At 48.2% G+C, this 23,737-nt stretch overlaps 1 protein-coding gene across 2 annotated transcripts in view; it reads right to left on the bottom strand.

Annotated features, from left to right (window-relative positions):
* Nucleotides 1–999: 999 nt before the first annotated feature.
* CYP46A1 (cytochrome P450 family 46 subfamily A member 1) overlaps nt 1,000–23,737 on the bottom strand; it is a 42,978-nt gene continuing 20,240 nt past the window's right edge. For both annotated transcript variants that reach the window (XM_031002032.3, XM_055361530.1), the window contains 10 exons: nt 21,146–21,284; nt 20,254–20,364; nt 12,339–12,489; nt 12,100–12,162; nt 10,190–10,262; nt 6,980–7,064; nt 6,237–6,347; nt 2,826–2,914; nt 2,045–2,111; nt 1,000–1,744 (listed from right to left, as the gene is read on the bottom strand). In XM_031002032.3, the coding sequence (XP_030857892.1) occupies nt 1,574–1,744; nt 2,045–2,111; nt 2,826–2,914; nt 6,237–6,347; nt 6,980–7,064; nt 10,190–10,262; nt 12,100–12,162; nt 12,339–12,489; nt 20,254–20,364; nt 21,146–21,284 (1,060 nt within the window). In that variant the 3' untranslated portion in view covers nt 1,000–1,573. The remainder of the gene's footprint in view (nt 1,745–2,044; nt 2,112–2,825; nt 2,915–6,236; nt 6,348–6,979; nt 7,065–10,189; nt 10,263–12,099; nt 12,163–12,338; nt 12,490–20,253; nt 20,365–21,145; nt 21,285–23,737) is intronic.

Below are 23,737 nucleotides of genomic sequence, written 5' to 3'. Positions count from 1 at the left end.
CCCTGAGTCTCAGTTTCCTTATCTGCTTGATGGGACCATCCCTTGGAGCTGTCATTCAAGACTGCGGCAAGGACCGAAGGAGGCCAACAATGCACATCACGGGCCGGCACACATCTGTGCCTTCCCTGTTTGGAGAGGGGGTCTTCCCAGGGGGCACATGGCCCAGGCAGGGGAGAGGGCAGCTTTTTCTTTTCTTTTTTTTTTTTAGACGGAGTCTCACTGTTGCCCAGGCTGGAGTGCAGTGGTGCGATCCGGGCTCACTGCAACCTCTCCCTCCCCGGTTCAAGCGATTCTCCTGCTTCAGACTCCAAGTAACTGGAATTACAGGCACCCAACCATCATGCCCGGCTAATATTTGTATTTTTAAGTAGGGACAGGGTTTCGCCATGTTGGCCAGGCTGGTCTTGAACTCCTGACCTCGGGTGATCCTCCCACCTTGGCCTCCCAAAGTGATGGAATTACAGGCGTCAGCCACCGCACCGGGCCATGAGGGCGCTTTTTCTCTCTGCACAAAGACAAGCTCCCAATGGCTGAAGGAGAAACTCAGGGCAGGACCTCTTCCTTGGATGAGCTCAGAGGACACGGCCCGGGAGAGGAAGGGACGGCTTCTCCCATCACCACCACGAGGGATGCAGTCTCACCTGCCCTGCCCCCCCACCAGGTCAGGAGGGCAGCAGGTGCCCACAGGCACGGGGCTCAGCTCCACCAAGCTGCTCCCAAGAGAGGCCCAGGGGCCTCCCTGACCTCTCAAATCCAGCTCTCAGAGCCAGTCACCCACCCAGGCCCAACCTCACACAACACCCAGGGGCATGGCCGTGAATACAGCACAGGGAACAGGCTGGTAACCTGGGGCAGTCTCTCCCAAGGCAGTGTTGTCAGGGCATCTGCGGGGCATCTGCGGGCTGGTGGCTTCCAAAGCTGTGCCAGCCTCCGCATCTCCCCCTTTTCACAGATGAGCAAGCTGAGGCGAGAGCGCATGGCCTGGTTCCAGGTCATTCATGCAGTCAACACACATTTATTGAGCATCGACTCTGTGCCGGGCCCTGGGTGGGCACAGGGGGCTCAGAGACAAATCACACGCAGACCCTACCCTTGAGGCGCTGACAGCCTGGCAGGGCAATTGGTCACGTCAACGGACACTCACGATACAGTGTGGTCAGTGTGGTGTTAGAGGTAGCACAGGTGACCGAGGGAGCACAGAGGAGGGGCCCCTGCCGGCTGGGGGTGGCAAGGAGGGCTTCTTGGAGGAGGTGACCCCTGAAGAGGGCTTTAGGGAGTGAGCAAGAATTAGGGTGTCTCGTCTGAGGAAGTGGCCTGTGCAAGGGCTCAGTGGTAGGGACAGTGGTGGTGGCTGGGAGTTGGGCAAGGGCCAGTCCAGGAAGGGCCATGGAGTCCGCAGGCGACAGGGAGCGCTGAGGGGTGTGAAGCAGGCGGTCGGCAGAGGGCCCGCTGGAAGCCAGCGTGAAGGGTGGCCCAGGGGACGGGGCAGAGGAGAAGGGTGGGTGGCCATGGGCAGCAGAGGTGGGCGGGCACGGCCCTTGCCCGAGGAGTCTCGTCCTGCCTGGAGGCCCCCTCAGCAGGGGGGCGGTGGGGGTGCGGGCTGCCAGCCGCGGGGCCGCAGGGTGCACAGCACGGGGTCCAGTGGCTTGAGTGTGGCCTGCTCCTGCAGCCCGAAGCGCTGCCCAGGCACCAGCCGGAACTCCAGCCTCTGCAGCAGCTTTGCCATGACCACCTTCACCTCCATCTGGGCCCAGTGGGCAAAATGAGGAAGGAATGAAGAAGCAAAGACAGAATGAGTGAGTGAATGAGCAGCAAACGTCACAGCCAGCTCTCCTCCTGGAGAGCCTGTGAGAGCCTGGGGAGCCTCCTGTTTTGCGCTCTCCTCCGTGCAAAACACAGCCAGTCCTCTGGGTCTGGCTCCGCTGGGTCCCGAGCCCACAGCCCAGCAGCCCCAGAGCAGGGGTTCTGAGATGCTTCCTGGCTCAGGATGAGCCACCACCCCTGCAGCTACTCCTGGGCAGAACCACAGCCCTGCCCCTCCTACCTGAGCAAACTGCTGCCCGATGCAGGAGCGGTGGCCCAGGGAGAAGGGGAAGTAGGTGAACCGTGGCCTGCAGGGAAAGAGAGGAATCACGAGGCCAGCAGCCCCAGGCATCCCCACAGGGACAACATAAGGAAGACAGTAGTTAACCCAGGTCTGGATGAACACAGACTTTGAGCCAGGGGCTGGGCACTTTGCATGCAAAGCATGAACCGCTGACTCTGCGGAGGGCTGGATCTGCATTCTCTCTTTTTCTCCTCCCTTTACCCTCCTGGAAGGAACTGCTGTTGTCCCCATTTCACAGATGGAGAAACTGAGGCTCAGAGGGGCAAAACAACTCACTCCAGGTCATAAATTTACATCCAGCTCTGGGCAGAGCCTGGATCTGAACACTCAGGCAGGCTGTGGAGTCCAGCTCTTCCCACCATGGCTTTGGTACCTTAACGTGTTGACCCCCACAGCAAGTTGCAGATGCAGCCACGGATGGTACCATTTCTCAGACAGGAACCTCAAGGCTTGGGGAGGTGAAGTCACCCAGCTTCCCAGTATTTGGTGCTGCTTATGAGCATGGGCTTTAGAACCAGACTGAGCTGGGGCCAGACCCCTGCTCTGCCACTTGGGCAAGTTACTTAACCTCTCTGAGCTGTGATTTCCTCCACAACCACCTCACAGGGATCTGGAAGGCTATGTGGGCTGAGTGGGTGCCTCTGGCTCAGACCAGAGGCCGCTGTGTCTGTCCTTCTCCCGCCAGCCCCACTCATGGGCAGCTCCAGGAGGGACTTACTTGGGTGCTCCAGGGCCGAAGCGATCGGGGTTGAAAGTCAGCGGGTCCTCAAAGTATGTGTCCATCCGCCCCATGACATAGGTGCTGAACTGCGGGCAAAGGGTCCGCTCATCTCTGGTTCCCAGGTTGTTCCCCTGGCACCTCTTGAGCCACTGAGGCCACCCAACAGGGCTACTCAGAGCAGAGTGGGTCCCACTCTCCTCCCCCCATGTCTTCACCCCCCATCTAGGTTGGTGTCCATTGCACTGGCCCCCTAGAAAATCCCTTAAGAGGAAGAGCAGGGACAGTTGACTGTGCCAGCTGGGCGTACTGCATCAACCTGTGCTGGGCTCAGCCCTGTAGGGGAGCCGTCATTGTCCCCATTTTACAGATGAGGAAACTGAGACCCAGAGAGAGGCTCAGTGACTCACCTGAAGTCACCAGGTGAATGGCCAAACCGGGATTCAAACTCAGATCTGACTCTGTGAGGCCAACTTCCTCTAGATCCCGAGAACTGTTACATTCAGTTTCTCTTCAACTCAAGGCCTACTTCAGCAGGGGTGGGAGTGGAGGAGCTGCAGACCCCACCAGCCTTCCACGTGCACGTGTGGTGCCTCCTGAGTGGGGCTGACGCTCACTCCGTGTCCTTGGCCTCCAAACACTGGGACAAAATCTCCTCCTAAGCCTATTCCACCCCTGGCTCTCTGTGCTGGGGGTCAGTGCAGCAGAGGGTGCAGGGAGCCCTGGAGCTGAGCTCCAGCAAGTGTGTGGGAGCATCAGGCGTGGGGGCTGGGTTTAGGGCACCTAAGATGTGCCGGGGATTGTTGCCAGACACATGATGTACGTCATCCTACTGATGCTCACCACTCCCTCGACCTAACAAAGAGGAAGCCGAAGGCCTGATGGAGACGACCCAGCCAGCCAGGAGCAGAGGTGGGGTTGGAGCCCAGTCTGCCCACTCAAAGCCCACAGGGTGGCACCCCCAGGCTGAGAGTGAGCCACAGGGCTTCCCCTGCTGGCTGTAAGGGGATCTAAGGAGATGGCTGTTAAGGCACAGTGGTATTGGTACAGGAGTATTCAAAAAGAAAGCTCGGCAAAACAGATGACAGAGTGGCCACAGATGAGGCTTGGATGGATGCTGGAGGAGGCAGGGCAGAACCCTGGGAGGAGAGGGGCTGGGAGCAGGGACTGGGGCTCCTCCTTCCTCATAGGTAAAAATAAAAAGGATCCTGTCACGGGCTGAATTTTGCCCCCCACAAATTCGTATGTTGGAGTCCTAACCCCCAGTACCTCAGAATGCGGCTGTGTTTGGAGACAAGGTCTTTAACGAGGTAATTAACTTAAAATGAGGTACTTAGGATGGGCCCTAATCCAACCTGATTGGTGTCCTTATAAGAGGAGATGAGGACACAGACACACAGAAGGAAGATCATGTGGAGACACAGGGAGAAGGTGGCTGTCTGCACACCAAGGAGTGAGCCCTCAGAGGAAACCAACCTCCAACACCTTGATCTCAGACTTCCAGCCTCCAGGACTGGGAGAAAATAAATTTCTGTTGTTTAAGCCAAAGTCTGTGGCATTTTGTTACAACAGCCCTGGCAAGTCAATACAGAAAGGTCCCTACCTTGAAACCACACACAAAATCAATTCCCGGTAGTTACAAGCTCAACTTTGAAAAGAAAAATGTAAAACTGAGGACAATGTAAGTGAATGTCCTGAACTCAGGATAGAGAAGGATTTCTTAAATAAGGCAAAGCAAAAGAAGTAATTGTTAAAAATATTAAGACATGCAGATCATCAAAAACACATTAATGAAGACAAGCCACAAAGATGACAAACATACCAGACAAAAGATTAACACATGAGTTTTTAAAAGAAAGCTCTAGGGCTGGGCGCGCTGGCTCACGCCTGTAATTCCAGCAATTTGGGAGGCCGAAGCAGGTGGATCACTTGAGGTCAGGAGTTTGAGAATAGCCTGGCCAACCTGGTGAAACCTCATCTCTACTAAAAATACAAAACTTAGCCAGGCGTGGGGGTGTGCGCCTGTAGTCCCAGCTACTCGGGAGGCCGAGGCACGAGAATCGCTTGAACCCGGGAGGCAGAGGTTGCAGTGAGCCGAGATGGCACCACTGCACTCCAGCCTGGGCGACAGAGCAAGACTCCATCTCAAAAAAATAAAATAAAATAAAATAAAATAAAATAAAATAAAATAAAATAAAATAAAAATAAAATAAAATAACGCTCTACATAGCAATACGAAAAAACACACTACCCAAAAAGGGAAACTGAGCCCACATCTCAGAGACAGAGAAACCAGGGTCAGATGCTCACGCTTACTAGTTAGTAATCAGGAAACCATAAATCAAGACCACAGTGAAATACTTTTTTAAAAACACATATTTGGATGGCAGCAGATACAAAATTGGACCATGCTAAGTGTTGGAGATGATGAACAGCAGGTGCTCTCTCTCGCCACTACTGGGCGTCCAAGTTGGTGCAGCCACTTTGGAAAACAATGTGGCATTTGTTTGTAAAGCCGAACAGTCATGGGTCCTACAACCCAGCCCTCTCACTTCTGGGTAAATGTCCGAGGAGCTGGCTTGCACACTGTTCCTGGACATGGGGACAGAAATGGCATCGTTGCTGTGGTGCTCGAGATAGGGACAAACTGGACACCTCTCAAATGCCTGTCACCTGAGAACTGATCAGCGATGGTGGTGGTCCTACGGCCTTGTGGAGAAACCTACACAAATCTTACCAACTTTATACTGAGTCAAAAAACAAGTCCTACAATATATTACTGCGTGAATGCACACAGGCGCGCGCGCACACACACACACACACACACACACACGGGAACGGCAAACACACAATTCAGATTAGTGATTCCTTGTCAGGGGAGCAGGGAGTGACTACATCCTAGTTTCCTGGTTTGGGGGTGGGTTTAGGGGCTATCATACATGAGTAAATGCCTGGATGAATGGATAAATGAAGAAGTAAGCAAACAAAGAGACACAAAGTAAAGGAGGTCTGGGGAGAAAGCCGAGAGAGAAAGGGCTGTAAAATGTGAGGAGAGAAGGAACCAGGACAAGTTTGGGTCAACTGTGAAACTGGGCACTTTCCATATCTGCTCTTCACCAGCTGTGTGACCCCAGGAAAGTGACCTAACCTCTCTGAACCTCAGTGTCCTCAACTGTAAATGGGGCACCTCCCTTCCAGAATGACCCCCTGTAATCTTCTGCTGGACAGTGTGAGGAGGGGAAAAAGCCCTCAGAGGGCTATGGTGAGACTCCATGAGAAAGAACAGGGCAGCCAGTGAGGCCCGTTGCAATGATGGGAACAGGGCCACAGGCTCCCCTGGTGAGTCCCAAATTCACCACCATTGGGGCAAGCAGCCCAGCCCACCCCAGGACCCCCAGGGCCTCCACCCACCAAGAGCGGGGTGTTGCCGGGGACTCTGACCCCATCAATCAAGGTCTCCTCTTCCAGCAGGCGAAAGGTGCCCCATGCTGGTGGGTACAGCCTCAGCGACTCTTTGAGGACCTAGAGAAGCCACAAGGGGAGATAACAAGGAGAGTCGGGAGAGGCCACAGATCATGCCGGCCGGCGGCATGCCTGGGACCCCTGTCTTTCCCACCCACAGGCTGAGTGCATACCCTCACCCTGGCCTGTGTCCCAGGCCCCTGGGACATCAGCCTCACTGTCACGTGACAGATGGAGAAACTGAGGTCCAGAAGGAGAAGGGAGTGTGCAAGGCCACAATGGCAGAGCTGGGACCAGGAATCAGGGGTCCCACCATTCCAGAGAGCCACAGCAGAAGCTGCAAGCCCTCCTGCTGTGCGGCGGCAGCATGGGGAGGCGCTGCTGAGCCTGACTCCACCAGGAGAAGCTTAAGGATCTGGAACCCCAGCCTAGCCGGGAAGCACAAATACGGCGCCATTTACTAAAGGGTCCATTTCCAACCTAAGCTGAATACTGGGGTGACCTGGGGAGCTCTTTGACTCTGATGTCATTAGTCTGGGGCGGCCTGGGCCTCAGGATACTTTAAATCTTCTGAGGGAGGATCCTATGCAGCACAGTTTGAGAACCACTGTCCTAAAAGGTCCAGGGAGGAAGCAGGCATGATGACATGATCACCCACATCCGCCCAGAAGCTTCCCTCCCACTTCCCACACCTGGGACAGGTACTGCAGTCTCCCCAGGTCCTCGAAATCCAGGTACCTCTTAGAACCAATGACCTCATCCACCTCGGCCTGCAGCCTGTGGGGTAAGACAAAGACAAGTTCGTCTCCAAAGGGAGCCTGTCCCCGACTTACTTAGATTTAAGAGGGGGGCATTGGAAGGAAGCGTGAAGAGAGACGCATGGGGCTCCCCACTCACAAACACTGTTACTTGTAGCTTTATTTTTTGAGACAAAGTCTTGCTCTGTCGCCCAGGCTGGAATGCAGCGGTGTGATCTCAGCTTACTGCAACCTCCGCCCTCCCCCCAGGATTCAAGCAATTCTCCCGCCTCAGCCTCCCGAGTAGCTGGGATTACAGGCGCCCACCAGCACGCTCAGCTAATTTTTGTATTTTTAGTAGAGACAGGGTTTCACCATGTTGGCCAGGCTGGTCTTGAACTCCTGACCCCCAGGTGATCTGCCCGCCTCAGCTTCCCAAAGTGCTGGGATTACAGGCGTGAGCCACTGTGCCCAGCCCAAAGACTGTTAAAGAGATCCAGCGATGGCCACATCCAAAACAGTGCCCAAACCACTGGGAACCATGTTCCAGGGGCCCTAAAACATCCACCCTTTGTGTCTGATGTTTGCGATTGGCTGTAGGAAACCAGCATGGCCAACATGGTGAAATCCTGTCTCTACTAAAAGTACAAAAATTAGCCGGGAGTGGTGGCGGGTGCCTGTAATCCCAGCTACTTGGGAGGCTGAGGCATGAGAATCACTTGAATCTGGGAGGTGGGGTTTGCAGTGAGCAGAGGTAGAGCCACTGCACTCCAGCCTAGCAACAGAGCGAGACTCCATCTCAAAAAAAAAAAAAAAAGAGTGGATCTGGACCACTTCATACTCATTAGGATGGTTCTCATCCCAATAAACACAAAAGTATTGTAGAGGATGTGGACAAATCAGAAAGAACCCTTGCGCACTGCTGGTGGGAATGTAAAATGGTTCAGCCGTTATGGAAAACAGTATGGTGATTCTTCAAAAAATTAAAAATAGAATCACCATATGATCCAGCAATCCCACTTCTGAGTATAAACCTAAAACAACTGAAAGCAGGGACTTAAAAAGATATTTGTGTACCCATCCTCATAGCAGCATTATTCAAAATAGACAAACGGTAGAAGCAACCCAGGTATCCATGGACAGATGTATGAATATGCAAAATGGGATCGATGCTTACGACGGAACATTAGTAAGTCTTAAAAAGGAAGGGAGTTCTGCCGGGCGCGGTGGCTCATGCCTGTAATCCCAGCACTTTGGGAGGCCGAGGCAGGTGGATCATGAGGTCAGGAGATCAAGACCATCCTGGCTAACCCATGAAGCCCCGTCTCTACTAAAAATACAAAAAAAAATTAGCCAGGCATGGTGGCGTGCACCTGTAGTCCCAGCTACTTGGGAGGCTGAGGCAGGAGAATGGCATGAACCTGGGAGGTGGAGCTTGCAGTGAGCTGAGATTGTGCCACTGCACTGCAGCCTGGGCGACAGAGTGAGACTCTGTCTTAAAAAAAAAAAAAAAAAAGAAAAGAAAACGAAAAAAAAGGAAGGGAGTTCTGACACATACTGCAACATGGATGAACTTGGAGGACAGTATCCGAGTGAAACAAGCCAGTCACAAAAAAGACAAATACTGTATGAGTCCACTTACATAAGTCACCTAGAATAGACAAACACATAGAGACAGAAGTGGAATGGTGGTTACCAGGGATGGAGGAGGGGAGAACAGACAGATTTTCAGTTTGGGAAGATGAAAAAGGTCTGGAGACGGAGGCCGGGAGCACTGGCTCACACCTGTAATCCCAGCACTTTGTGATGCCAAGACGGGTGGATCACTTCAGGCCAGGAGTTTGAGACCAGCCTGGCCAACACGGCAAAACCCCGTCTCTACTAAAAATACAAAAAAAAAAAAAAAAAATTAGCCAGGTGTGGTGGTGCACACCTGTAATCCCAGCTACTCTGGAGGCTGAGGCAGGAGAATTGTTTGAACTGGGGAGGCGGAGGTTGCAGTGAGCTGAGATTGCACTCCAGCCTGGGCAACAGAGCAAGACTCTGTCTCAAAAAAGTAAAAATAAAAATAGTGGAGGGGGATGACATTCACAATGTGAATGCCCTTAATGCCACTAAACTGTGGGCTTAAAAACAATGAAAATGTAAAATTTTATGTTACGTATATTTTACCACAATTTTTTAAAGAGTGGATTTGGGAGGAGGTTACAATGAGGTAGGCAATGCTGTGGTAAGGCTCACGGGGAATACAAGCCAGCTGTACAACCAGGTGACAAAAAACACGGCAGAGCTGCTCACGCGTAGGTGAGAAGGTGCTGAACGGATACTCAGCAGTTAACAGTGAAGTGCCGCTGGGTGGGTGGGGTGCCATGGGTGGGTTTATTATTATTATTATAGCTTTCCTGCTTTTCCCAAAATTTTTATACGAAATGCTTATTACAATTATACTTATTTTTAAACCCTAGAAAGATTGTATATTTTCACACAATCTTTCACTTCCACCCTTATATGCTGCTGATGACTAATAATTGTAACTGAAGGCCTGACCCCACCTCCCCAGAGCTCCCATCCAGCCTGTTGGTGCATTCAGAGAGCTTTGACACTTGCTTCAGCCACTCCACGCAACTGTCCCGGAGGGAGCCTGTTTGTATTTAAGGAAACCAATGGCCCGACTCAAATGCCACCTCCCCAGGGACACCCTCCTTTGTCTTGCCATCAGAAGACAAGCACGCTCTTGGCAATTTAGCAGGGATTCTGCTCCATCCTCACCGCCAGGCCCTGGCCAGGCACTGGGTACGCTGTGGTGAGGGAAAAAACCACAGTCCCTGCCCTCCTGGAGCTTCTGGTCTCATGGCTGAAATAGACATGATGAAACAGTTCCAGGGGAAACACATTCATGAGTCGGGAGGAGGCTCGGAGGGGAAACATGGGGTGGCTCCTTTAGGGATCTGAGAAGCCCTTTCTGGAAGAGGAGTGGGAGGAGGAGGTGTGTTCTCCAAGGGAAAAGCAGGGAGGGCGCTTCCAAGAGAGGGAACAGCACGTGCCAAGGCCCAGGGGAAGCAGGGCATGTTGAGGGGACTCGACCATGGGAGGTGGGGGCAGGTGGCCCTCAGGAACAAGACATCAGACAGACCTCTTTGCCAGCCCCAAGAGCAGCCCCCATACCTTGCCACGATCTCTGGCTGGCGAGACAGCTCCATCACTGTGAACGCCAAGTGGTTGGCAGAGGTCTCGTGACCTGTGGGAAGGGAGGACGGTGGTTGCTCCACATGGGGCCACAGGATGAAGGAGACAGTTTGTGTCTGCCTCTATGCCAGCCAGTGCTGGCATGTAAATGGCATGTGCCCCCAGGCATCTGGCTCTAAAAGCCCCTTCCTTGAACCACCGTCTAGGTCTCACTTGGCCCGGGGAGGTGCTCACCTCCATTTTGGAGAAGAAAAAGTGGAGGTGGAGAGGAATGGGTCTCTTTGGTCACACAGCAGGGAGAGTGGGGAGGGACACAATTCAAAGTCCGTGAGCCCAAGGCCTCGCCTTCCCAGGCTGCAGGGTGCACACAAAAGCCCCCCCATGACCCTGAGGTTCTATGAGGGGGTGGTGGACATTTCGGGAGGCTGATTTTGAGTTCTGGCAGGGTCTGGCCAAGGTGATAGAGTCAACCCCTCCAAGCTGGCCTGGGAGGGAACAGACGTGAGTTTACTCTAAAGGAGCCAAGGGGCTTGAGGGGCCTGCTTGAATGCAGGAGAAGGGACTGTAACTTACAGCAAGTCAGAGCTGGGAAGCAGGGCCCAGCTCCTAGGGTGTGGAGGTGGGCCAGTCACACAGCCAGCGGAGCCCTCAGCCGGGGAGCAGGGTGGGAGAACACAGCAGCCCTGGCCCCAGCTCTGCATCGCGGGCTGTGACTATAGGAGGCCACTTCCCTCCTCGGCCTCAGTTTCCTCACAGGCAAAGGGAAAGACAGACACAACCCACTCTGCCCTCGGCCAGTCCCCCATAGCATCTGGACGCAGGGCTCAGGGATAGACTGGAGGGACGAGACGGGATTAATAAACCCTCTCTGGAAGGCTGGATAGAAGCCTGGAGAGCTCCTCAAGGCCCCCATTTTACAGATGAGGAGACTGAGGCTAGGTCTGTCCAGAAGCCTCATCCAGGACCTGGGTTCCCAGCTGCAGGAATGAGGACCAGCCATTGGTTCCGCAAGTCCTTTCTATCCATTGCAGGGAATGGCGCCCTGCAGCCTTGCTTTAACACTGGCCGCTTCTAATCTCCTGGGGCATCTGCAAGTGCTTCTCCCACCTAAAGGGCCTTCCTCCATGCCGTTCACCTGCAGACCTCTTCGTCCATCAGTATTTGTCTCTCTGTCTTTCCACCTCCACCAATAGGCTAGAAACTGTCCCTCATCTTGTTCACCTCCATCTTCCCAGTGCCCAGTGTCAATCATTTGTTCGTGTATTTCATTCAATGTTCATGGGAACCTACCACACTGGGCCCCGGGAGAACAGAGGTGAGCAAAACATCAAGTCTGGTGGGGAACAGACCTCACTCAATTACCACAAATAAATAAACAGTTTAACACAATGAGATGGGTGGTGGGGAGGAGCCCCAGGCCTGTGGTCAGCTTCTAGCTGAGTGCCTGAGTCAGCCTGTGCTTCCCTGGGGAGGAGGCATGGGAGGGCTCACTGACGGCTGAAAAGGAATCTTCTAGGTGAAGAACCATGTTCAGGAAATATCTGATGAGCAAATGAATGAAGCTGCTTAGCATCTCTTTTTGTGCCAGTCTAATGCAGGCCTCCCCACAAATTCTGAGTGAGGGGATGCCTGCATTCACACAGCCAAGCTCTCTGGAGCTGACAGGCCAGCTTCACACATCCCCACAATTGCCAGCTGCATTACCAGGTCAGAGGCCCCCAAGACAGCTAGGAGATGGGGCTTCTGCTCCCTTCAGCCCAGCCCCCTAGCCCTGCGGTGAGCTCTGCTCAGATAGCCCAAAAAATCCCAAAGAGTTGGGTTTGAGGGATCCATGGTCCACAGCATTTCTGCAGAGCTCCGGGCCCTTGGTCACCGCCAAAGCTACAAACCAGCAATGAAGAAGGTGACAAAGTTGTCCAGCAGACCCTCGTCATCCTGGGCTCCCTCTTCAGCTGAAAAACAAGGAGAGTCTCAGTTCCCAGCAAATCTTTGCTCCCTTTCCCCATGGCTCATAAAACAACTAACTGTGTTTCTCCTCTTAAGCCAAACAGAGTCAGTGGCGATGAATCACCTGGGGAACGTCCTGGCCCACCCCGCCCTCCCCAGTCCGCAGAGGGGGCCCTCGTACCTTTCAGAATCTGTGTGAGGATGTCGGCAGGAACCTCCTCGCCCCTCTTCAGGGCTTCCCGGCGGCGCTGGACCCAGTCCCTGCCCACCTGGCGCAGGAAGCGAATGCTCTCCCGGACCTCCCGGAGCTGCTTTCTCTTCCCTGGCAGGAACTAAACAAGAGTTTCAGCTCCAGATGGCCAAGTGAACACGCATGTTCCCTCTCCCCTCTCCCCCACCACCCCAAAATGACGTTAGCAGCACTGGCAAGCTGGGAGGTCAGTAGAATGTGAGAAATTCTAGAAAAGATGCAGCCAGGGAGACTGGATCAAGATGGCAGACTGAGCCCAGGCCTCAGCCTCCCTTTCCTGCACCAAATCCTTAGCAGTGGTGGGCGGGATGGCTTAAAACATCCACGTGGCCCTGCAAGGTAAAAAGGGACCCCTGATGAGTGGAGGCAGCTAGGCTTGCATCGAAGGAAGAAATCCCAAGCAGTGGGAAGTAGAGTGCGATCAACTGCCAAAAAGACGGGGCGGCATTGGCGGCTGCAAGCTCAGGGGCCGAAGTCCCAGGGAACGGGAGGGGGCCCTGAGATGAACTCAGCTATCACCTTTCCCCTTTCTTCCTTCTTCATGCCTGGAATAAGGAGGTAATATGTGGAGCTGCAGCAGCCATCTTTTTAAAAATCTATATATTTTAATTGATACATAATAATTATACACACATATGGGGTACATGTGATACTTTGATACACAAATACAATGTGCAATGGTCAAATCAGCATATTTAGGATATTCATCACCTCAAACATTTATCATTTGTGTTGGAAACATTTCAAATCTCCCTATTTTTGAAATATACAATACCTTGCTGTTAGCTATAGTCACCCACTGTGCTGCTGACACTAAAACTTCTTCCTTCTATATAACCGTATGTTTGTACCCATTAACCAACTTCTCTTCATCCCCCCACTCACCCTTCCCAGCCTCTAGTAACTATCATTATACTCTTTACCTCCATGAGATCAACTTTTTTAGCTCCCACGTATGTGGGAGAACAGGCAATATTTGTCTTTCTGGTCTTGCCTTGTTTCACTTAACATAATGATCTCCAGTTCCATCCAGACTGCTCCAGATGTCAGGATTTCATTCTTTCTTATGGGCAAATAGCATTCCATGTGTATAGACATCAAATTTTCTTTTCTTTTTTTTTTTTTTTGAGATGGGGTTTCACTCTTGTTGCCCAGGTTGGAGTGCAATGGCACGATCTCGGCTCACTGCAACCTCCCTTTTCCGGGTTCAGGTGATTCTCCTGCTTCAGCCTCCTGAATAGCTGGGATTACAGGTGCCCATCACCATGCCTGGCTAATTTTTTGTATTTTTAGTAGAGATGGGATTTCACCATGTGAAAGGCTGGTTTTGAACTCCTGACCTCAGGGGATCTACCTGCCTTGGCCTTCCAAAGTGCTGGGATTACAGGCATGAACCGCCACACCCAGCTACACCAAATTTTCTTTATCCATTTATCTGTTGATGGATGCTTAGGTTGATTCTATATCTTGGCTATTGTGCAGGTGTCCCTTTGATATACTGATTTTTCTTTGGATAAATAGCCAGTAGTGGGACTGCGGAATCATATGGTAGTTCTCTTTTTAGTTTGAGAAACCTCCATACTGTTTTCCATAATGGCTATACAAATTTACATCCCTGCCAACAATGCATAAGAGTTCCATTTCTCTCTATCCTCACCCGCATCTGTTATTTTTTGTCATTTTGATAATAGCCATTCTAACTGGGATAAGATGATATCTCACAGATTTGCATTTATCTGATGATTAGTGACATTGAACATTTTTTAATATAGCTCTTGGCCATTTGTCTTTTGAGAAATGTCTATTCAGATCCTTTGCCAACTTTTTAATGGAATTATTTGCTTTTTTTTTTTTTTGCTGTTGTGTTCCTTGTCAGATGAGTGGTTTGTAAATTCTTTCTCCCATTTAACAAGTTGTCTCTTTATTCTGTTGATTGTTTCTTTTGCTGTGCAGAACCTTTTTAGTTTAATATAGTCACATTTAATATAGTCACACGTCTTTTTTTTTTTTTTTTTTTTTTTTGAGATGGAGTCTCACTCTGTCAGCCATGCTGGAATGCAGTGGCGTGATCTCAGCTCACTGCAACCTCTGCCTCCTGAGTAGCTGGAACTACAAATGCCAAACACCATGCCTGGCTAATTTTTGTATTTTTAGTAGAGACAGGGTTTCACCATGTTGGCCAGGCTGGTCTGAAACTCCTGCCCTCGAGTGATCTGCCTGCCTTGGCCTCCCAAAGTGCTGGGATTACGGGCATGAGCCACCATGCCTGGCCACGTTTGTCTATTTTTGTTGTTGTTGCCTGTATTTTTGAAGTCTTAGCTATAAAATGTTTGCCTACACCAATGTCCTGGAGCATTTCCCCTATGTTTCCTTCTAGTGTTTTTATGGTTGCAGGTCTTATGTTTAAGTCTATTAATTTTCTTTTTTGAGACATAGTCTTGTAGTCTTGCTCTGTCACCCAGGCTGGAGTGCAGTGGCATGATCTCAGCTCACTGCAACCTCTGCCTCCTGGGTTCAAGTGATTCTCCTGCCTCAGCCTCCCAAGTAGCTGGGACTATAGGTGTGTGCCACCACACCCAGCTAATTTTTTGTATTTTTAGTAGAGACAGGGTTTCACCATATTAGCCAGGATGGTCTCCATCTCCTGACCTCGTGATCTGCCCATCTTGGCCTCCCAAAGTGCTGGTATGACAGGCGTGAGCTACTGCACCCGGCCAAGTCTATTCATTTTAAGGTGATTTTTGTATATGGTGAGAGACAGGGGTATGGTTTAATTCTTCTGCATTTAGATATCCAGTTTTCCCAGCACTGCTCTTTCTCCAGAGTATGTTCTTGGTGCCTTTGTTGAGTCTGTTTCCTGTAAGTACATGAATATATTTCTGGGCTGTCTATTCTGTTACATTGGTCTATGTCTGTTGTTATTTTTTAAACCAATACCATGCTGTTTTGGTTATTGTAGCTTTATAGTATATTTTGAAATCGGGTAGTATGGTGCCTCCAGCTTTGTTCTTTTTGCTCAGAGTTGCTTTGGCTATTTGGACTCTTCTGTGGTTTCATGCAAATTTTAGGATTGCTTTTTCTATTTCTGTGAGGAATATCATTGGTATTTTGACAGAGATTGCATTGAATCTTTAGATTGCTTTAGGTAGTATGGTCATTTTAACAATATTAATTCTTTCGATCCATGAGCATGGGATGTTTTTTCATTTGTTTGTGTCTTCTTCAATTTCTTTCATCAGTGTTTTGTAGTTTTCCTTGTATAGGTCTTTCACCTCCTTGGTTAAATTTATTCCTAGGTATTTTATTTTCTACATAGCAATTGTAAATGGGATTGCTTTATTGGTTTCTTCTTCCATGAGTTCATTATTGGTGCATAGAATTGCTACTGATTTTTGTATGCTGATTTTTTTTACCCCACGACTTTACTGAAGTCATTCATCAGTTCTAAGAGCTTTTTGGTAGAGTCTTTAGGAATTTCTAAATATAAGATCATGTCTTCTGCAAAGAGGGACAGTTTGACTTCTTCTTTTCCAATTTGGATGTCTTTTATTTCTTTCTCTTGCCTGACTGCTCTGGCTAGCACTTCTATTAATAGTACTATGTTGAATAAGAGTGATGAAAGTGGGCATCCTTATCTTGTTCCAGTTCTTAAAGGAAAGACTTTTAGCTTTTCCCCACTAAGTATGATGTTAGCTGTGGGTATATCATATACGACCTTCATTATGTTGAGCTACGTTCCTTCTATTCATAATTCGTTGAGAGTTTTTAATCATGAAGTGGTGTTAAATTTTATCAAGTGCTTTTTCTGCATCTATTGAGATGATCATATGGTTTTCGTCCTTCATCCTGTTAATATGATGTATAACATTTATTGACTTGCATACATTGAAGCACCCTTGCATCCCTGGGATAAATCCCACTTAATCACGGTGAATTACCTTTTTGATGTGTTGTTGGATTAGGTTTGTTTGCTAGTATTTTGTTGAATATTTTTGCATCTATGTTCATCAGGGACGTTGGCATGTAGTTTTTCTTTTTTTATTGTGTCCTTGTCTGTTTGTGGTATCAGGGTAGGGTAGTGCTGGCCTCATAGAATAAGTTAGGAGGAGTTCCCTCTTCTTCAATTTTTTGGAATAGTTTGAGAAGAATTGGTGTTCTTCTTCATAGGTTTGGGAGAATTCAGCAGTAAAGACATCTGGTCACGGGCTTTTCTTTGTTGGAAGACTTTTTATTAGTATTTCAATCTCATTACTCACCATTGGTCTGTTCAGGTTTTCGATTTCTTCCTTGTTCAATCATCTTGGCAGGGTGTATGTGTCCAGGAATTCCATTTCTTCTAAGTTTTCCAATCGTTATAGTTGTTCATAAAAATCTGTAATGATCCTTTGTATTTCTGTGGTATCAGTCGTAATGTCTCCTTTTTAGTTTCTGCTTTTATTTATATGGGTCTTTCTTTTTTTCTTGGCTTGGTTTATTGACTTTATCTTTTCCAAAAATCAACCTTTCACTTCATTGATCTTTGTACTTTTTTAGTCTTTAGTTCCTTTAATTCTGCACTGATATTTATTTCCTTCTACTAATTTTGGCTTTGATTTGTTCTTGCTTTTCTAATTCCTTGAGATATATCATTTGGCTGTTTATTTGAAATCTTCCTACTTTTATGATGTAAGTGTTTACTGTTATAAACATCCCTCTTAGCACTGCTTTTGCTGTATCCCACAGGTTTTGGTATGTTGTGTTCCCCTTTTCATTTGTTTCAAGAATTTTTTTATTTCCTTCTTATTTCTTCATTGACCCAATGGTCATTCAGGAGTATATTGTTTAATTCCCATGTATTTGTACAATTTCCGAAGTTTCACTTGTTATTGATTTCTAGTTTTATTCCACTGTGGTCTGAGAAGATACTTGATATGATTTCAATTTCTTAAAATTTGTTTTGTGGCCTAAGATATGATCTATCCTGGAGAATCTTTCATGTGCTGATGAGAAGAATGTATGTTCTGCAGCTATTAGATGAAAAGTTCTGTAAATGTCTATTAGGTCTATACGGTCTAAAGTGTAGTTAAATCCAATGTTTCTGTGATGATTTTCTGTCTAGATGATCTGTCCAGTGCTGAGAGTGGGGTGTTGAAGTCCCCAGCTATTACTGTATTACAGTCTATCTTTTCCTTTAGATCTTTGCTTTCTATCTCTGGGTGCTCTGGTATTGGGTGCAAATATATTTAGAAGTATTTTATCTTCTTGCTGAATTGATCCCTTTATCATTATATAATGACCTTGTCTCTTTTTATAGTTTTTGACTTAAAGTCTGTTTTGATATAATTATAGCTACTCCTGACAGCTTTGGCTTGTGTTTGTGTGGAATATCTTTTTCCATTCCTTTACTTTCAGTCTATATGTGTCTTTACAGGCAAAGTGAGTTTCTTGTAAGCAGCATATAGTTGGGTAATTTTTTTTATCCATTCAGTCAATCTGTATTTTTTAAGTGGGGGAATTTAATCTAGTTACATTCAAGGTTATTATTGATAGGTAAGGACTTACTCTAGTCATTTGGTTAATTGTTTTCTGGTTGTTTGGTTAATTGTTTTCTGTATATATTTTGTGCCTGTCTTCCTCTCTTACTGTTTATCATTGCAATTTGGTAAACATTCTACAATAGTAATGTTTAACTCCTTTCTCTTTCTCATTTGCTGATCTGCCCTATCAGTGGGCTTTATACTTTCATGTGTTTTCATGATGATAGAGATTGTCCTTTCACTTCCAGATGCAGAATTCCCTTAAACATTTCTTGTAGGGCCAGTCTAGTAGTGATGACTTACCTCGGTTTTTGCTTGTCTGGGACAGACTTTATTTCTCTTTCAGTTTGGAAGTATAGCATTACTGGGTACTATAATCTTGACTGACAGTTTTTAATTTCCAGCACTTTGAATATATTATCCCAATCACTCCTGGCTTGTAAGATTTTCACTGAGCAATCTACTGTTAGTCTGATTCCTTTATATGTGAATTCATGCTTCTCTCTTGCTGCTTTTAAAATTCTCTCTGTGTCTTTGACTTTCAACAGTTTGACTATAATGTGCCTTGGAGAAGGCAGACCTTTTTGGGTTGAATCTACTTGGAGATTTTTGAGCTCCCATCATTATACAAAGCATGACTATACCTGGATCTCTATATTTCCTGTACCTGGATGTCTATATCTTTTGCAAGACTTGAGAAGTTTTCAGCTATTATTTCATTAAATAGGTTTCATATGCCTTTGCCCATCTCTTCTCCTGAAATTCCCGGAACTGGGATATTTGGTCACTTACTGCTGTCTCATATGTCACAAAGGCTTTCTTCAATCTTTTCTTTTTTTGGTCTGATTGGGTTGCTTCAAAAAAGACCTGTCTTCGAGTTCAGAAATTCTTTCTTCTGCTTAATCTAGTCTATTGTTGAAGTTTTCAATTATATTTTTATTCTATTCACTGAATTCCTCAGTTTTAAGATTTCTGTTTGTTTCTCTTTTATGATATCTATCTCTCTGTTGAATTTCTCATTCAGGTCATGAATTGTTTTCCTGATTTCTTTGCATTTTTATCTGTGTTCTCTTGTATCTCAGAGTTTAATATCATTATTTTGAATTCTTTTTCAGACATATAATAAATTTTATTTTCTTTGGAATCTGTTGCTGGAGAGTTATTGTTTCTTTGAAGGTATAGTATTTCCTTGCTTTTTCCATGTTTCTTTTGCCCCTTTGTGCATCTAGTGTAATAGTTACTTCTTCCAGTTTTATGGATTGGCTTTCATAGGGAAAGACTTTTCTATAGGTGCATTTATAGTGTTGGGTGGGTAGGGTGCTTTGGCTTGATTATGGATTGGCACAGTAGCATAGTTTCTGTTTAATTTCTTCAGCTGTAATCAGTGTCAGTGGTATCTCTGAGTTTCTCAGTGGCTTAGACTGTCATTGTTAGTGGAGGCCATCCTGAGGCTTTGCTGAGGATGGAGATGCCAGGCAGGCCAATCCTTGAGCATCACTGGTGGCAACAGTGGGTAGGATGGGCCTGTGCTCAGGCCCTTGGATGGCATATGTGGGAGCCAGCAGTAGCAGGAGGGATGGGCCTATCCTCAGGTGTCCTCCAATATTGCACACAGGCACTACCTACATTAGGCAGGGCAAGCCAATCCCCAGGCCTCCAGATGGCATGCTTGGGTGCAGGCAACAGTGGGTGGTGGGCTGGGCAGGCTTGTCCTCAGGCCCGTGGATGATGCATGTGGGGGCCAGTGTCAGCAAGTGGGGCAGGCCTCTCCTCAGGCCCTCTCAATGGCAGGTGCTGGTGGCAGCAGTCATGGTAGACCATTCCTCAGGCCCCTAGATGATGCACACGGGTGCTGGCAGTGGGTGGGGCATGTCTGGTCCCTGGACAGTGCGTGCAGGTGGTGGTGGCTGCAGCGGGTGGGGCAGATTGGTTCCCAGGCCCCATGTGGGCATGGGCAGTGGCAGGCAGGGTGCACCTTTCGCAGCAGCCATCTTATGACAATGAGGTGATGTGCTGAGACAGTGGAACAGGAAGACAGAAGGATCCAGAAAATCTGACACCGTGGAGCCATCATAGTCATCCTACATTGCCTGCTTTGGGGATCATTTCACACGAGAGAAAGATTAACTCCTAATTTACTTTAAGGCAATTTGATTTTAAGCCTTTACTTTAGGCAATGCATGCAAATCCTGATTCAGAAGTCACTTCAGACATACCAGAACTCAAAACCCATTCTGGAAAAAAAAAAAAAAATCACTGAAGGAGGTTCTTCAGCAAATGAAGACAACAGCTCTGGTGGCTGGTCACCAGAGGGGGTGCTGAGGCAGTACCTTTGCCAGAGTGTTGCGGGACGCAGTGATTCCCTCCAACATAAGTTTCACTGCCTGGGACAGAGGCTTCTGGGCACCCAGCAGCATACTGGTCTCCATCCCAAAAGCTGCCTGGGGGAGAGAGAAGGGCAAGGTCATCCCTGGGGCACAGAAGGGCAGCAGATCCAGGGCAAAGCCTGGCATCATTCTGCTAGACACCTGGACTCTGGGTAAGGGTTTATATGCATCATATCATCAGCTGCTTACAATGACCCATGATAATTTGATCCCCATGGAATGCTATGAGGATGAAGTAGCTCATAGTAGCTACTCAATAAACTTGGCTTTCTTCCTTGACAAGATGCATTTCCCCTGAAATGCAACCTTCCTTAAGTGTTCATTCTATACTAGCTTCACAGTGAAGTGAAGGGATAGCAAAAATGATAAAGGAATAGCAATGTGATAAAGAGGAATCCAGTCACTGTCCCCACACTGCAGTTCCCTGACCTGCCCCGTCCCTACATAAAGTGGGGTTTGGGGTTACTGGGCCCACTGCTGAGTCTACTGGGGTGAAGAGCCAAGTCATACCCTATAGGGAGTGCAGAGGGAAGGCAGCCTTTGGGCTGAGAGTCAGGCAGACCTGAGATCAAATCTTGCTTCTGCCATTGACCAGCTACAGGCCAGGCCCTGCACCTGTCCCTTGCTCAAGAATGAGTTACTAGCCCCAATCTCACACTAGGTTGCTTTGAATATTGAAGGAGACAGAATGTATGCAGAATATATGAAGCACAGAGGAATTGCTGGTATGTTAGAGGAGCAGGAGGGAGGGGAAGAGAGAAGGGAAGAGGGAGAGAAGAGACCCCTCTACCCCATGTGGCCCTCCTGGCCCCCATGCCCGACTGTCACCCATCACCTTGGCCAGGATGTCCATGGCGGTGTAGGTCAGCATGTCCTGCATGGACACTGGGGTCTGCCCATCTGCCTTGGCTTCTAGAATCTCCACCAGCTGCTCAGCCTTCTCGTTGAATGTTTCCATTAAGCTAACCAAGGAGCTGGAGAAACAGCACAGGCATCAATGGCCACTGGCCAGCCCAATATGGTGGACTGCCATGTGCCCTCCCTCTCCACAGAGAGGATACTGTGCAGAGTGAAGGTGGGTGGTCCCTCCCAGTCTTTCTGTCCTCCCCTTGAGACCCAGATTGCAGGTTGGAGTTGTAGTAACTGAACTACACCCTGGGGTTTCACCATTCTCCTCCACTCAGGATGGATGCTGTTCCCTTGCTCTTGTCCTAACAGTTCCACAGGTCCTCTGTTGGTCACTGTGGCCCTTCAGCCCTGACCTCAAAGGGACGTGACAGTGTAGAAACTTTGGGCCTCCTAGAGTCCATGAGAGGGCAACCCCGGTTCCCCTCCTGCCCTCTACTCCCGTTGCCTGCTCTCCTTACCTGCCCTGCCCTGGGCACCAGCTGCAGCATTTTGTTTTCCCACTTCACTGCCTGTCCTTGAGCAATCATGGTGTCCAACTCTATGTGGAAATGAGTCCTCAGATACCATTTGCACCCCAGAGCTCCCAACCCACAGGGCTCCCTCCCAGGCACAGAGCTTAGAAAGAGATATGGAAGAATGCACTCCAAACTCACAAAAATGGCAACCCCAAGGGAGCTGGAAGGAGGGGACTGCCATTTTGTACATTACATGTTTCTGAAATTTTGCTAAGAGAAAATGCTGCTTTTATAATTAAAAGAAATGTTATTTTTATTTATTTATTTTTCCATAGACGGAGTCTTGCTCTGTCATGCAGGTTGGAATGCAGTGGTGCAATCTCGGCTCACTGCAACCTCTGCCTCCTGGGTTCAAGCAATTTTTCTGTCTCAGGCTCCTGAGTAGCTGGGATTACAGGCATGCGCCAGCAAGGCTGGCTAATTTTTGTATCTTTAGTAGAGACAGGGTTTCACCATGTTGGCCAGGCTGGTCTCAAACTCCTGACCTCGTGATCCACCCACCTTGGCCTCCCAAAGTGCTGGGATTACAGGTGTGAGCCACTGCACCCGGCCCTAGAAATGTTAATCTTTTAATATTAATCTGAGTAAAGAGTACATGGGTATTCTTTGTCCTATTCTTATTCTTGAAACGTATCTGAAAATTTGAAATTATTTCCAAATACAAAGTTTTTAAAAAGAGAAATGGGGCCAGGGCCAGGGGCTCATGCCTATAACCCCAATACTTTGGAAGGCGAGAGCAGGAGGATTGCTTGCGGCCATGAGTTCCAGACCAGCCTGGACAACACAGCAAGACTCCGTCTCTGCAAAAAATAAAAATAAAAACTAGCTGGGCATGGTGGCACACTCCTGTAGCCCCAGCTACTTGAAAGGCTGAGGCCGGAGGATCACTTGAGCCCAGGAGGTCAAGGTTAGAGTAAGCTATGGTCACACCATTGCACTCCAGTCTGGGTGAAAGAGTGAGACCCTGTCTCTAAAAAAGAGAGAGAGAATGGGAGAAGAAAAACTAAAATAGTAACCAGCTTTTCATTGCCCAACTAGCCGACGCACATGCCTGGCAGCAGGTGAGCCTGGGGCTCTCCACTCTCATCTGGTCCCTTTGCAACATAAAACACTTTGAAGCATGCTGTTGCTCTTAGGAGGGGGATGAAAATCTTCACCTGAGCTTAAGAGCTTGAGTCTGCTTCTCGCTGACCTCCACCTATAACGTTGCCTTCCTGTTCCAGGGGCCTTTTAGCTCCTCCAAATACAATGCTCCTGCCCACCATGGGGCTGGTGCACACACATCCCCTCTCCTGGAGCACTCACCCTCTATCCCCCACAACCATCACTACCTGAATGTCTCCCTTCTCCAGATGGACACTCAAAGGCCGCTTCCTCAGGCAATAACTCTTGAGCCCCAGGTAGGTGCAATATATGCTCCCACAGCACCCTTGACTTTTTCTCATAATGCTTACATGGTTGGCAAGTATATATTTATTTGCAAGATGATTTGTAGTTGTCTTTTTAAAAAAATCTCATTTAAGTTGATTATCCAGATAGTATGTGGCTGGTTATCGTACAAACACTGAATCTCTTGCAGCTATTGTAGAAACAAAACTGGGCTACAGTGTTAGGTGAACAATAAAATCCTGACTCCCTTGGTGGACTCAGACTGAGGTCTTCCCATAAAACCAAAATCTGGAAAAGTAGAAACTAGCAATTTACTCTTACAGTTTTATTAAAAGTACAAAATTATATTCTGTGTGGGTAATGGTTGGAGATGAAACTCATCAGTGGTTCCTATTTTTTCTTCATTAGTGAATTAGGATTCACCAAGGCTCAATAATACTTTCATAAACACTTACAGGCATCTTCTAAAGTTTCTTTCATAAAGCCTTGTAAATTTGGCATTTACTATAGAACAGTCATCTCTAAGACAACACCTTATTGTGAGATTAAAAAATAAAAATATCTGGTGATGGTTGCGTAATAATGTGAATGAATTTAATACCACTGAACTGCAC

The sequence above is a fragment of the Gorilla gorilla genome, chromosome 15, assembly GCF_029281585.2.
Source record: "Gorilla gorilla gorilla isolate KB3781 chromosome 15, NHGRI_mGorGor1-v2.1_pri, whole genome shotgun sequence".
Classification (NCBI taxonomy): domain Eukaryota; kingdom Metazoa; phylum Chordata; class Mammalia; order Primates; family Hominidae; genus Gorilla; species Gorilla gorilla.
This window is presented reverse-complemented; position numbering and strand designations above follow the sequence as displayed.